The sequence below is a fragment of the Heterocephalus glaber genome, unplaced genomic scaffold (assembly GCF_053883595.1).
Source record: "Heterocephalus glaber isolate CG9 unplaced genomic scaffold, H.glaber_assembly_v1.0 deba00001442, whole genome shotgun sequence".
Taxonomy (NCBI): Eukaryota; Metazoa; Chordata; class Mammalia; order Rodentia; family Bathyergidae; genus Heterocephalus; species Heterocephalus glaber.
Genome location: NW_028258296.1, coordinates 4,824,502 through 4,839,168, shown reverse-complemented (window position 1 = coordinate 4,839,168; position 14,667 = coordinate 4,824,502). Strand labels below are relative to the sequence as shown.

General features: G+C 42.7%; 1 protein-coding gene across 18 annotated transcripts in view; it reads right to left on the bottom strand.

The window, feature by feature from the left end:
- Positions 1-14,667, bottom strand: part of Sgip1 (SH3GL interacting endocytic adaptor 1) — a 195,436-nt gene that overhangs the window by 29,118 nt on the left and 151,651 nt on the right. For 7 of the 18 annotated variants that reach the window (XM_087212873.1, XM_013070980.3, XM_087212865.1 and 4 more), the window contains 2 exons: positions 11,285-11,350; positions 10,300-10,359 (listed from right to left, as the gene is read on the bottom strand). The exons of 4 other annotated variants lie outside the window; for them this stretch is intronic. In XM_087212873.1, the coding sequence (XP_087068999.1) occupies positions 10,300-10,359; positions 11,285-11,350 (126 nt within the window). The remainder of the gene's footprint in view (positions 1-10,299; positions 10,360-11,284; positions 11,351-14,667) is intronic. 7 more of the 18 variants (XM_087212867.1, XM_087212874.1, XM_087212877.1 and 4 more) reach the window with 2 other exon arrangements.

Sequence of the window (14,667 nt, the reverse complement as noted above, 5' to 3'; positions counted from 1 at the left end):
AGGTAAAGTGATGATTAATAAAGTAACCTCTTAAAAAATCATAACAGCTTTGTTTTAAAAATAAGGATACATTTGAGAGAAAAAATCAAAAGGGTAACTTAAATATAGCATAAGTAATATGTGTGAAATAAATCATGATTAGTGATAAGATGGAATATTATGTAGATATTAAAAATACAGTAATAAAAATGAAGCTAATAATTACATATCCTCTTTTCCCAATTAGACCGGAAAAAGTGAAAAATAATGACATAACCGTGTTGGTGAGGTCATGGAAAAATAGTCCTCATAATACTGATGGGAAATGTTAATCAACACTTTGGAGGGATGACTGGCAATATGTAGTGATATTTGGAATGTGAATATCCTTCACACAGCAAATTCCATTTTTAACAACGCATCTTTAGGATACACTCAGACAACTACAAAAAGCTACAGGTTCAAGGGTAGTCACTGCATCATTTTACATAGCAGAACAAAGGTAAAAATTCAAATATCCATGAATAAAAGACAAGTACCTGTATATAACATAATACTATAGAAACGTTAAAATGATTATGTATATTAGAAGCTGCAGAGACAGCAAGGAGCAGTCAAAACTTGTCAGGGTAAAAAATTTCACAGTTTCTCCAAAGTGGAATAAAGATATGGAAAGAATGACAGAAAAAAACAAGAGAAAACTGGATTTAGTGCATGTATCCATCAGCTTTCCTCTTACTGGGACAAAATACCTGAAACTCACAACTTACAGGGGGCAGGCTACTTTGGCTCATGGTTTTTGCACATTTAGTCCATGTTTGATGGCCCCCAGGCAGGAGCATCACGATGTCAGAGGCTGGTGGAGCAAAGCTGCTTGCATCATGGTGGATAGGAAGTAGAGTGGGGGAACAGCACCAGAGAGGAAGGAGTGAGGGGCCAAGTAAAGACTTGAAGGCCACGCCTCTGTGACCTTCCCAGAAACACCCAAAGGGAGCTTCATTAATCCCCTACATGTTTCTCAAGCCAGTCAAGTCCACAAGATTAATCGTCATACTGCACAATTTGCAAATGGTTAAAATAACTCTGAAGAGGATGGAGTGATTTCTAACGTACACAGGTCTATGAAAATACTGTGGACACACACAGGAAGCATAGTGTATTTGTAATTAGTCTTCCAAAGTGTCTTTTAAATAAAACTACTATTCAGAGCTCAGACGTTAGCTCGAACTGGTATACCGTGCTCTGTGGTGTCTTTTTCATTAAGTGTCAATTGAAATTTAAAAATCAAGTTTTTAGTAACCAGTTCCATTCTTGCCTTCAGTTCAAGACGATTTAAAATGGGCAAAGTGAACTCAGAAGGCAAAGCTGATACCATATGGGAGATGGAGTCACCTCTGTGTCCTGGATGGGATCCCCTCTTATGAGAACAACACTGTCTCCTACAGATAACCTGCTTGTGGGTTTTGGCTCTTTAGTTTAAATTTACTTTTAAAGTTGCACTTGTTTACAAATCCTATATCTGTGATGCTTTTTAATTAACATCATTTATAAAAAAATAATGTTTTTTGTGTATCTATATACATACACATTGGGTGATCAAACCCTATGTATATACTAAATTTATAGATGTATAATTTTCCATATTATTTGAATTTGTAAAAATATTATGCTTAAATCAATATAATTAGGACAAAAATTATGAACTATTCTCAAATACTTTGTAGTAGCATAGAACAAATTCTCATATGTTAAAAGAAAAAGATGCATAATTATCTCCTGTACGGACGGTAACATAAACTAAACACACACACACACACACACACACACACACACACAGAGTCACAGCCACATAAAAAACATCTTAGAACTGTGGTCTATCAAGATAACAGTGGTTATCTTTAGTTACTAGATTATAGATCTTTTACATTTTCTTTATACTTTTGTTTCCCCAAGTTTTCTGTAATGTACATACATTACTTTGCTATTGTGGCAAGCTAAAATAAACAGACATTGAGAATTATTCTGTGATTTTAGTCCCACTTTTTTTCCCCCCTGGTACGAGGGATCAAACTTGTGACCTTGCACTTGCAAGGCAGGCACAGCACCACTGAGCTAAATCCCCTGCCCTTATTCTGGGATTTTAAATAACATTTCTCTTGTTTCTTGCATGGGTCCCTAGAGTGAAGAAGCAGGTGCTGGCAACTCCGAGCCTCCTGCCAGCTACTCTCAGGGGGGCAAATGCCCAGGAGAAGAGGAGGGAGGATGCGGCTGCCCTCGCCACTGCCATAGCTGCGTGTTTGGGGATGGGCTGTGAGGAGACTCAAAGTGCCCAATCTAAAGAAAGCAGCCACCAACAGTCAGTCTCTCCCCCTTCCTCCTCCTGGACTTGCTCTCCACAATCGCAACTCCACCAAAACATCCTGAAAATCAGGACTATGCCTGCTCCTGGACACTGCCCCAGAACGACTGTGGTGTTTTCCCGGCAGCCGTGGGCCCCCACGTCAGCTCCTGGAGGAGCCATGCGGCCCTCAGGGCCAAGACCCACACGGTCAGCAGCCACGTGCCTGTAATTTAACTGGGTCCCAGTGACTTGAACAGCAGAGCCAGCCTGTGCGAGGACCTGGTCCACACTGGCAGGAATGACTATCACACGCGTGGTACAAAACAGCTGACGGTGGAAGAGGGTTCAAATCCTAAAAGCAATGACTTCAAATCAATCTTTGATCTAATAAATGAAACAATGTAACATTCTTAGCACATGCCTAACATACACTAAACATTCATTCATGTTAACTGTTTTAGATAATGATTACATTTGTATAGCAATTTATAGTTGCAAAGGCCTTTCACAACTAACAGACTGAAGTCTGTCTGGGGTGGATTTGGTACCAATTAAATACATCCAATCCAGATACATAAAAAGGCTTAGTTGGACACGGGAGATTATCCTGAGCCTTGACATTATCTCTTTGAATACCTAGTATACCTTCTTCATTAATTTATGTCACCTTTCCTTTCTAGAGTAGTCAGAAGTTCATAAAAAGAGTATTTTTTTCTTCTGCATTTTTCCTTTTGTGGTATTGGGGATTGAATGCAGGGGCTCATGTATGGTAAGCAGGTGCTCTACCCCTGAGCCACATGCCCAGCCCATAAAAGCAGTATTATGGCCTGTTATCCTAGCACTAGGGGAGGCTAAGGCTGGAGGATTTTTATTTAAGCCCAGTCAAGACAACTTAATGACTTAGTCCCCCCACCCTCAAAAAGAAAGTATTCAGTAGGTAGGCTAAATCTAAGGACAGCTCCGCAAAGGACTCCTAATAAAAGCAAAAGCATTTGTGAGGTCCTTGGCCAGCTCTCATAGGGTAAGGCTCAGCACCAGCTACAGGGGAAGTGGATACCTCTGGGATTCAGTTTTTTCGTTCTTTTCTCAGGAGGTGTGCAATTAGTTTCAAATGTGATGAAATGCCATGATTTACAAGTTCTTTAATAAAAGATGGTAACAGATTTTAGTCCACATCTCCCACCAGTGTTAACATGGCGCCCGAGAACGTGCACAGGGCAGATCTCGGGGCCCCAGCCAGCCTCACCCTTGCTGTGGAGGTGGGGTGGGCATCAGGGATGAGGTCTCTCCCTCCCACCTCATCTCCTGCTCCACAGCAGCCAGGAAAAGACCCATTGTCCCTGCTGACGAGGAGGAGGCCACAGAGCAACCCGAAGCAGATCAAGCTGTCAGAGACCAGAGGCCTCTGCTCAGACTTCCCCACACCAGCCAGAACCGCAGGGGTAGCCTGCCGCAGCCAGGGAGCTGTGAGGGTGGATCAATGCCGCGAATCTGACATTTATCGAGTAGGACTCAAGCACTGGAAGCAGTGACTTAGATTTGACTTAGACAGACTTTCACCTCGACCGTATAAAATAGGGGACATTGTTATTCTCATATACAGAGGAGGCAACTAAGATGCAGAGAGAAGGTAACTTGCCTAAAATACACAGTGTGCTGAGGCTGTAAGTCAGATCCAGAAGGACTACGGCAGGGCCCATGCAGTGCGTGCACGCGCGCACACACACACACACACACACACATCTCTTTTTTTCTGATATGAAGTATATATTCCATATCTTTATGTAGAGATCACACACATATGTATGTGTGCATTCACGTGTATACATGTTTTAAGAGTAAACTGATACTAGTTGGAACTTCTTCTATTTCTAATATCTAGGATAAAACCCTGTATACATTTAGGGTAATACACATTAGATTAGATTTTTATACTAGAACTCTCACCCAGCAACATTTCATATTGTTTTGAAGCAAGCTCTCTCTCCCCAGATTTAAATGTCACTCTCATTTCTCCTATTACCCCAACTTCTAGGCCAGGTTACAGGTCCCTGCTGGTGCCTCCGTATTTATAATATTCTTTACACATTATTGTTACTGCTTGCTTGATGTATAGCTTCTATGTCCTATGAACACAGGGACAGTCTTTCTTACCGATACCTTTCACAGTGTCACACACATCACAGGCACTCGGTAAATACCAGTTGATGGCATGAATATGCCATAACAGTATCTGCATTGGCAGCAACATTATGAAGTCCTCTTTTTACAAATGTGTTAATTGTTTTCCCTATCAGATGTCTACCTACTGCAGAGTTAGTGAATACGGAAATTGTTAGCATTTTGCTGCACATTCATCATATTCAAGTTTGTACAAATGCTTAAAACATGTAAGATAATTCTGTCTCCTGCTAAAGAATATTAACTTGAGCACAGATAGGCATGAGCATCTTGAAGCTAGTGTGAGACGTACTTTAGTCAAAGTTTTATAAAATGAAGGCACAACTAATTCCTCCAGTTGAACATGACTTACATGTCTAAGGTTACTGAGGGGTAGGTGGAGAACTTTAACATTTTCCCTAAGAGCTCCTACTACATGGAAAAGAAAAATGAAATGTCCCATAAAGATAACTTTCTTCCTATTCAGGAGCAAAGAAATGCAAGATTTATTAATTTTTTAAAAGTTTATGCAAGCCATTTCATTTTTTTTTTGATGTGGACAACAAACACTAAATTTTCCTTCAATCTCGTATTCTGTTTTGATGTTCATGTCTGAGAGAGAGGAGGAAGAAAAAGTAGAAAGAAGGTAAGTTACCAAACAGACGTGGATGAGGCATGCTCAAGAGAGTACTAAGTGCTTTGATGGGCAGCAGCCGGGAGGAAGGAGCAGTGCATCAGCACTGTGTAACGTGCATTTGCAGTAAGGGCCACGGAACGCTGGGTTCTCTTCCCGCAGGACGGCCGTGATTTCCTGTCTGAAGCTCAGGTTGTCCCACTGGGTGTGATGGCTCAGCCACCCAGGCCTTGCCTCAGGCTTGGGCAGTGAGAGACAGCAACCAGCAAGATCTGGGCCATTAGTGTACCCTACAAAGGCACAACTATTAACTGTCATACTCAAAATGAATCGCTCATTTTTTAAAAAAAGAAAAACACAACGGAGGAAGTTCAAGTTACGAATGTGTTCTCTTTCCACTATGGCTCCTGAGCCCAAGGATTCCCCAATGTTCAGCCATCACTTCCATAGATTCAGCCCTTACTTCTAAGCATACGACCCTCAAATTTCCGCAGTCCATTTACTTCTGGACTCAGGCTACTTAGATGCTTAAGTTTCTCCTTGCCTCTAATGATCAAAATCTAATTTTTCTTTCTCAAAAAATTCTTAAAATTCTATTTTGCATAGGGGTGTAATTCAAATTCCTTCTTCCAGTAAGAATATGACCCTGTCTCTTTACAAGATGACCTCTACTGACCTTTCAATTCATCTCTTCAAACAGTTTTCACTTTGCTTCGCCTCTCTTCCCTGGGTACAGCCTGGATATTAACCACCTAATGCCTTTGTTCAACTTATTCCTTCGAACGGGCCACGCTTGGCTTTCTGAAGTTTCATTTGTCCTTGCATGTCACTGTTCCTCCAAGAACTTATTCCAGATTTTTCCTACTTTAAAAAGTCTCTCTTTCATACTTTTCTAGAATGTTTTTGCAACTCTGCTATGGCACTCGCTCCAGCACTTTACAGGAAGTGCTAAACTCTTCTGTTTCTTGTGACTTCTTAGAAGCCATTTTGTTTGACCACCATCATTCCCTCAGAGAAGCCTGTAGCTAAGAAGAGTTCACGGAATAATTATGAGCCTCTGAATGAGGAAATAAATGAGCTATTCTGTTCATCTTGGTCCTATTTCTCTTTTCCTGTTCTAGGGAAGTATTTAATTATACTTAAGGTTGCAAAATTGTCAGACTTTGTTCTAGGTGAGTTAGTTCCCCATTTGGTAACCCAGGCAGACAGAGATCCTGGTCTGAAACCAACTTCTGCATCCAGGCAATTGTGACTCACCCTCAAGGCTCCTCCTTTCCTCTCTGGGGAAAGAAATGCTTCAATCTCAAGCAAAGCAAAAGTTGTCCAAGTTGGACTAATATTTGCTTTCTTGTGAGTGAGGGATACTTCAGAAACAGCTCCGTGTTCACAGCACTATGGCCAGCAGAGGAAGAAATGCACCAGCAACCAGTCTGATGGACAGACAAGACAACTGTGGCTTAGTCACCACCGGAGGGCTGACAGCTCACATGAGCGAGAAAGAAAGAACTAAAATACGAAAAAGGTGCATGTTGGAACCTAGTCTCGATCTTTTCTCTTAGTTCTCCTCAGTCAGTCTGAAGCAATCTCAAAGTCGGAATAATAAAAATTCTTTCATATTGCAGAGTACATTAATAAACAATGATCTTGTTTGATTTTCACTAATTATCTTGCCAGGTAGGCATTATACCTGACATTTTAAAGATACTAAAATGGAGACTCAGATGTTATCTGCTCAAGAGCACAAGGTTCTGAAGTGATGCAATTCACATTCATAGTGATTACAAGCATCAATTTCATGCTTTAATACTAGGGCCAATTTAACCACTGACTAGGTGTATAACTTCGGGATGGTTACCTAGTTCTCAGAGCCTCTGCTCACCCGTAAGATGTCAATGATAGTAGCGCCTCCTTGCAAGGACATGTGGGTTACATGAGTTGTGGAGGTCTGCTGATTAGCATAGAGTTATTGCACCTGCATTACTGGCAAAGACAGCAGAATGCAGGCACGTAACCCTAAATAATAGAGTGTGCTCACTAGAGAAGGGTCCTGCTAGGTAAGCCTCCCCCAGGACAAGGGAGGAACTCGGGACACAGGAGCTGGGGTGTCTAGGAGGAGGCTGAATGGGGGGTGAGAGGCCAAAGGACTAAGCTCATGATGATGTTAGACACGAGGACACTCGAGAACTTCTGGTGACAAGCAGTTGTTTGTTTTCTCACCACCACATACAAGAGAGATTTACAGTTATGGAAGCTAACCCAGGAGAGGGACAGCACATCTGTGGAAACATCTTGATCTTCAAATGCTCTAGGGATTTGTTCAAATGTATAGCGGGTGCTCCTGGCCCAGAGGAAGGGGCTTCCGGGCCACCATCCCTCCCACTGCTCCCGGCCCAGAGGGAGGGGCTTCTGAGCCACCATCCCACTGCTCCTGGTCCAGAGGAAGGGGTTTCCCGGCCACCATCCCTCCGGCTGCACCCAGCCCACAGGAAAGGGCTTTTGGGTCACCATCCCTACCGCTGCTCCCGGCCCCTGTGCAGGCACTAACAGCCCCCCGCCCCAGTTGAAATGAGAAAACACATAAATAAGTCTCAAAACCAGACTTCCAGATCACCTACAGCAACCCCAAAGGGAAATGAGATGGAACCCTCTGATACTCAACCACCTGGACCCACTGAACTGGCAACAAAAGGGGATCTGGAAAAAATGAAATCAGAAATAATTTCTCAGATAACAGGAGAAATTGTGCCCTTAGTGCAAGACATGATTAAGAAATCTAGAGAGGAGCTCAGGAACATGATGGAATCCCAACATAAGAAACAAATGGAATCCATAAAACAGATGCAAATAGATTTCCAGGACATGAAAAACTCCACTGAAAGTCTACACAGCAGAATGAGCCAGTGTGAGGACAGAATTTCAGATATAGAAGATAAGATTGCAATTAGTAACCAGGAAAAGAAAAATTGCTTCAAAATTATAAGGGAACATGAGAAATCAATCCAGCAGCTGCTAGATGATGCAAAAAAGAATAACATAAGACTGACTGGGCTCAATGAAGAAACAGGAGAGAGTGGAGATGACATAAAAAATCTCTTCACAGAAATAATGGCAGAAAACTTCCCAAGCAGGGGAAAAGAGCTTGACATACAGATAAGTGAGGCATATAGGACTCCAAATAGCCTTGATCAAAAAAAATCTACACATAGGCATATAATTGTTAAGATTCCAGAAACACAACAGAAGAACAAAGTTCTCCAAGCAGTCAGAGAAAAGAAACAAATCACATACAAAGGAAAGCCCATCAGAATCACAGCAGACTTCTCAACACAAACCATCAAGGCAAGAAGAGCTTGGAGTGACATATTCCAAGCCCTAAAAGGAAACAGCCTCCAACCCAGATAGATGTACCCTGCAAAACTATCTTTCAAATGTATAGCGGGCACATTTATCATGGAAATATCTTTCCTTCTCACCTCAGAAGGACAACTGATGGGTTCAACAGGATATGCTCTTGGATGAATTTAAGAAGTCGGCACGTTCATGACCCAGTGTGCTTTCTTTTCCCAGCTTAAACCAAACAGATTACAATTTCAGTGAAGTTGATTATAAAAGATCTATGTTCAGCAAAGCTTCAGGACGCTTGTGAGGTAGAATTACAGTCTAATGTTTTCCTTTCTCAACCTACTCAGCTGTAGCTTCTTCTTATGGGATGTGCTGGTCAATAAAAAACACCTGGACACTTTTTAACTTCGCCTGATTCAAACAAAGTTTAGGAAGTCACATGTTTTGGACCTCGCATCTTAGTTATTTTAAAATTAATGACTTAAGGCAATGAAGACTTTGATATCATGAGGAAAATGTCCATCTTTCCAAGAAATCTGCCTAGTACCAGTCCACTATCAGGAATGTCCACTACCCACCTGTCCACTGTCAGGAATGACATCAAAATATTTGAAAAGTTTGAAATCAGACCATCCCTCCTACAGCTACCTGAGCTGCTCTGAGCTAAGGACTTCTGTCTCTAGTGCTATCTTGCAAACAAACTTCACTATTGAGAGATAAAAGCTACAAGTATTTTTATGTATACAGTATCAGCCATGTTAACTTTTTTTTTTTTTTGGTACAGGGAATCAAACTCAGGACCTTGCACTTGGAAGGCAGGTGGCGGCACCACTGAGCTAAATCCCAGACCAGCCATCCTAATTTAAAAAATTGCATTAAATCACACATCTGAGGAAAATTCCACTTGTCATTAAACCCAAACACAAGTTCAATATTGAGATTCAGTTCTAGAGTAGAACATTTCTTGGCCAACTTTTAACCTCAGGATACATTAAAGTATTTAAAATCTAGCAACTAGGGGCTTATATGATGAATCTTTCTGTGGAAGGTGGCCCATTAATTAAGTTAAATGCCTTAATTCCGGCCCCCCCCCCCGCCACCATTAGTTTAAATGGACCATTTATCAGCTGCCAGACTTGTTAAGATGATTAAGAACTTAAATATAAAACAGAAGAAGGTTAATCCTTAATTCAGGGTATAACAAATTACCAAACACTGAGCTTAGAAACCTGGCATCATATTTACGTCTATTTTCCACATTCTCCACAAATGGCAAGTCCAGCGATAGTTGTCCATTTTACTGCAGTCATTTTAGTTGCAAATCAAACCTACTAAAGCCCTCCTTTCCCCCTCTATTTTTCAAATCTCCTAGGCATACCTTGTCATAAGAATATATGCACATATCATTTACAATAATGGATGCTATATCTGGAATATTAATTATCCAAAGCAAAGTTGAATGTCAGTACCAACCAAAATGTCCTTCTATTTGTTGCATTCCATTTGCAAGAGTGAGGAAAGAGCCCTGGTTGACAGAGTTAAGTTCATTGGTCAAAAAGAAGGTGTGTTTTGTTTTGTTTTAATTGATCATAATTAATCAAGTAACTAATATTAACTGCAAATTGGCTTTAATTTGTTCAATATGAAAAATTGAAGATCACAGACAGACCAAATTCATGTAATGTTTTCTTTAGTCATTAAAATTTTCTAAGTAGCCATAGCATTTTTGCTTCCAATGTAGAAAGTGAGATCAGAACTTTTGAAGAGAACTGGGATTTTGAAATGCCATCAGGGAAAGGACAGGGAGTATAAATTAGAATCTGGTATGCTATGCACTACTTACCTTCAAAAGTCAAATAAAACTTTCCTCTGTCAAACCAAACGAGGGAAGGCTGTTCATTCTCTGTATGGCCAGGAGTTGAAGCGGGATGGGAAGGTTAAGGAGGGAGAGAGAAGGACAAAACATGAGTTACAGAGCAGGTCATTAATCTCGCCACGGGGTAGGGCGGAGGCACTGCATGCCGTCAGCGTCAGCGTCAGCGTCAGCGTGCGGGGAAACAGGGAAGGCAGTGTCCTAGGCTTGTTTAGTTGAGGGAACAGAAAGCAAAAGCAAAGCGTGGGGGCCCAGAGGCATGGGTGGTGGTAGGGGGCTTGACACCGGGTGCCGTGTGCCTGCAGAGGAGACTTCCTGGCCATGCAGGGGCGCCAGCATCTTTTAACTGCACTAATTTGGGCAAACTGTCATTCAGCAACTGCTGTAACCATTTCATCTTCAGTGTCATCCCCTTCTAGGTTTCCAAAAAGATAAACTCAGAGTTATGGAGCGTCTGAATTATTAGCTTAGCTTTTCAATGACACCAGCATTGCATATCAGTTCCAAGTTCATGGAAGATCACGTAGGTCTTCCATGCTCTCCAGTGGAATCCGCTGAGGCGTCGGACACAGGCACCCTTTACCTCGGTACCAAAGACAGTGTGCTCTAGTGGTGCTCGGTCATGTTTTCCACTTAAAAAGCAGTCACCTGACATGTGATTCTGAGCAGTTCAATTATTTCTTCCTTTGGAAATTGACGAAGCAGTAGCATCTCACCTTTTCTGAACCTTTTCACTGAGAAACTGTCATGCAACCCGCTGCTTTTTAATATGTCCACTTAAAAATGTTTCAGGGGCATGAGTTCCACGATGGGTGACAAATGGACAGGATGCACCTGAGGGCACTGGACACTCATGAGGTGAAGAGTGTATCCATGATGTTTCCAGCATTCAGATGGATAATGGCTTGGATTTTTAAAATCTAAATATCTAGAGACCACTCGGCTAGAACCATACCTGCAGGCGTGTCACAGCGCCTTTCAAACGAGGGGCGTTTGTCATAAAAAACATCATCTTCTGACACTACGAACCAAAGAAACATAAACAAATGGAAAACGAAAACACAAATAACAAATCCCAAATGAAATCAAGCAGTGCACTTTACTGATAGGAACACAGGAATGACTTTCATGAGAAAAGGAAACAGGATACTGGAATTGTGATTAGAATATAGGAAGTGATGTGCTTCTCGGATGACCACTCTATGAGAAGGAACTAAACTCTTAAAAATGCCAAATTTTAGCATCTGCGAATTTGGTAGAAGTCAGGTCCAGGGGAAAAGCCCACCCGGCTCTGACACAGGCGCTACAGGCACTGTCCGTAATAACTGACCTGTGCAAGTGCGTCTCACTCCAGCACAGTCCCAAGAGGCCAGACGTGTGCCCTGCACAGGAGCCTCCGGATGGGGCCTTGACATCCCCACGCCTCGCCTCACCCAGCTCACAGGTTTTTACAGAAGCTGGCTCTCAACATGGCTGCGGCAGCAACGGTATAAATCTGAGTCCCTGCACGATCCATCCCACTCCAATCTCCTCAATATCCAGATTCAGTTTGCCCTGCACATGCCTTTGATTGTTACGGGCTGTTAATTTTGAACAGCATTATCATAGTTCCATCTTTGGCTGTGGTATCCACCTGCGTCTAAATGTCTCTGGGAATGGGTCACAGCGTCATGAATTGAGGCTCTGGTCCTCCATGGTGTCAGATCTTTACATGGTTTCTCTTCTCACCATCTATCAAATGCAGGTGTGATTGCGGTTTTTACTCTATGTGCTTAAAAAGATAATAATGCCACAAGTCTTAAAAGTATGATCACAACCCTAATAGAGCCTCGAAGAAAATCTGTACAAAGACCGATCTACACTGTAGAGCAGTTAAGAACATAAAAAGGGTAGGAAAGTATCTGATAAAGTTTTTGGGAAATATTTTATTTGCTTGTTGCCTGGGCTTTGGGAATAAGGCAGGGAAGCTACTTTTTGTCATGTCTTAAAGTTTTAGGGTATCGCCTGTCAATTGGCTTTTCTCATGCACTGAGCGTCTTCAGTAGCTAGAATGCAAGTGAATGCAAGCCCTAAAATATCTATGGGAAGGTCTATGAGACAGGCCCTTCCAACAAAATAGCATTTTGTGCAGAATAATTGACACTGATGTAGTTATTATTTTTTTAAAGAAAGCTTTAGAGTTGCTGTCCATCTTGGGGGACATATTTTATGTTTTGTTTTCTTATATGTTATCAGATTTCTACTCTATATTATAGCTTTTACTAAAAATTTTATGTCTACAGCCTTTCAGGGGCATTTTCTTTTCTTTTCTTTTTTTTTTTTTTGGTACCAGGGGTTGAACTTGGATCCTTGCGCTTGCGCAGCAGGCGGCAAAACCACTAAGCTAAATCCCTGGCCCCAATCAGGTGCATTTTCTTATATGTGTAGAGGCTTAGATTTGCTGTTAAAACTTTAGATCTCAAAAATCACTTTAAAGTTGGCTCTTTTATCTCCACATACTTGTCCCAAGTGTGGCTTGACTGCCATAGGAAATGTCAAAAAAAAGTCCTGTGGCCATGGGAGGGGAATGTTGGGACGTCAAATTCAGGAATTTGCTGTGGACATGGTTGGCCACCCTCAGGGCTCTGACTGCATTGAGCAGACCTTCCAAGTCCACCAGGATTAGGCCTCTTGGTGCTGAACAGCCAAGGCACATCCTCCCCAGGGACAGAGAAACAACACAGACACGAAGCTATTGCTTGGTTGGTCCCTCAGCAAAGGATTTACTTCGGAGAGAAGGGGCTACCAGGGGACACACAGTAGGAGGGAATGAAGAACAGGAGGGCAAAGGATTCAGGGGGCAGGCAGACAAAAGCAAATAAAAGCAACAGAAGCAAGCGGGTGGGGTCAGTGAAGTGATGTGACCATCCTCTTAGGTGGCTTTGTTAAACCCTGCTGTGGTTTGTCTTGAAAGAACACAATTCAGGTGTGTTGAGAATCAGAGTTGCTGGCTAGGAATTGCAACATCTGCAGCAGGGAGGACAGAAACACATGATCCAAAGCACGGGGCCAGTTCACACTCCCTGTGCGTGCAATTTTCTCTCGGAATAGTGGTGAGCTGAGAGGATCTGTTAGATGCTCCATCTGGGGTCACTGGAGTCTGCTCCCCATGACAGTTACTCTTGCTTTCCTCTGTGACCAAAAGACAGATCACAGGGGGTGTGAGTGCATGTGTGCATGTGCGCTGGACAAACCTCGTGAGAAAGCAAAACAGTGCGGTGGGGGTGTGTGTGTGTGGACGCAATGATCAAGGCAATTAAAGAGAGTTAAAAATAAAGTTGGGCTGTAACAAAAACACACAAAAAATCAGAAAGAAAAGAGCCGATGGGCTTTGAAAGCCCGGAAACCCCAATGTGCCACAGTTGATGAAGATAAGGAACAGACATGGTGGCCACACAGTGTAAACCATCTGACAATACTGCACAGAGTTGGATTCCTGGCTAGACTTTCAGGAAACGTAAAGGGCTCTTCTGGACGGTCTGACAGAGCACGCGATGGAGTCGAATTCTCTGAGGGGCCTCTGAGAGGCAGGCACACTTCTGCTCGTTTCTCTGCGGAAACAGGTGGTTCTCATCCAGAGAGGGCCTGGCTTGGATCAGGCTACATCCCAGGCAGGGTAGCAAGGCAGGAGGGGGAGATGCCTGGTGACCTGGAGGGACTGGGGAGGAGTCCCCACCACATGGGAAGATGACAGGGAAAGAATGGGAAAAGCCCTGATCCAGGACACCATGCAACAGCGGGGCCAGGACAGCAGGAGCGGAAGGGGGGTCAGGCAGGTCCTCCTGGGGGCCACCCAGCTGAGCGCACATTCCCGAGCCTTCACTTCCATCACAGCACAAAGAAAGAGGCTCAAAGACATTTTCTGCAGATGTCAGCAATGACTTATTATTATTTTTTTCTGGGAAAACTGACTACATATCACTGAGGAGCATTAGGAAAAAAAATGGCAAAAAATTCATGGATGTCTCACAATGCCAGTGTTTATACCATTTGTCAACTTCAGGACAACCCCCAAGTGATGGAGAAATGAAACCTTCCAAAAAATAAACCAATTTGATGTTTTCGGAGGTGGTGCACAGTTGGAATTTAAACATTTCCCTTCAAAGGAGGCTATGTGTATTGTAAGGAATAACTGAATTACAAGACCTTCCTTGATGCTTTTGCCTGTGCTTTTGTGAATAGCTCTGTAGGAAGCAGCATAAGAAAACATCTGCCAACCCAGGAGCTCGCGTTCTTGTTATTTGTGCATTTGGGAAGCGCTGGGCCCCCTTTGCTCAGAAGAGTCCGGTGGCAGGAGCA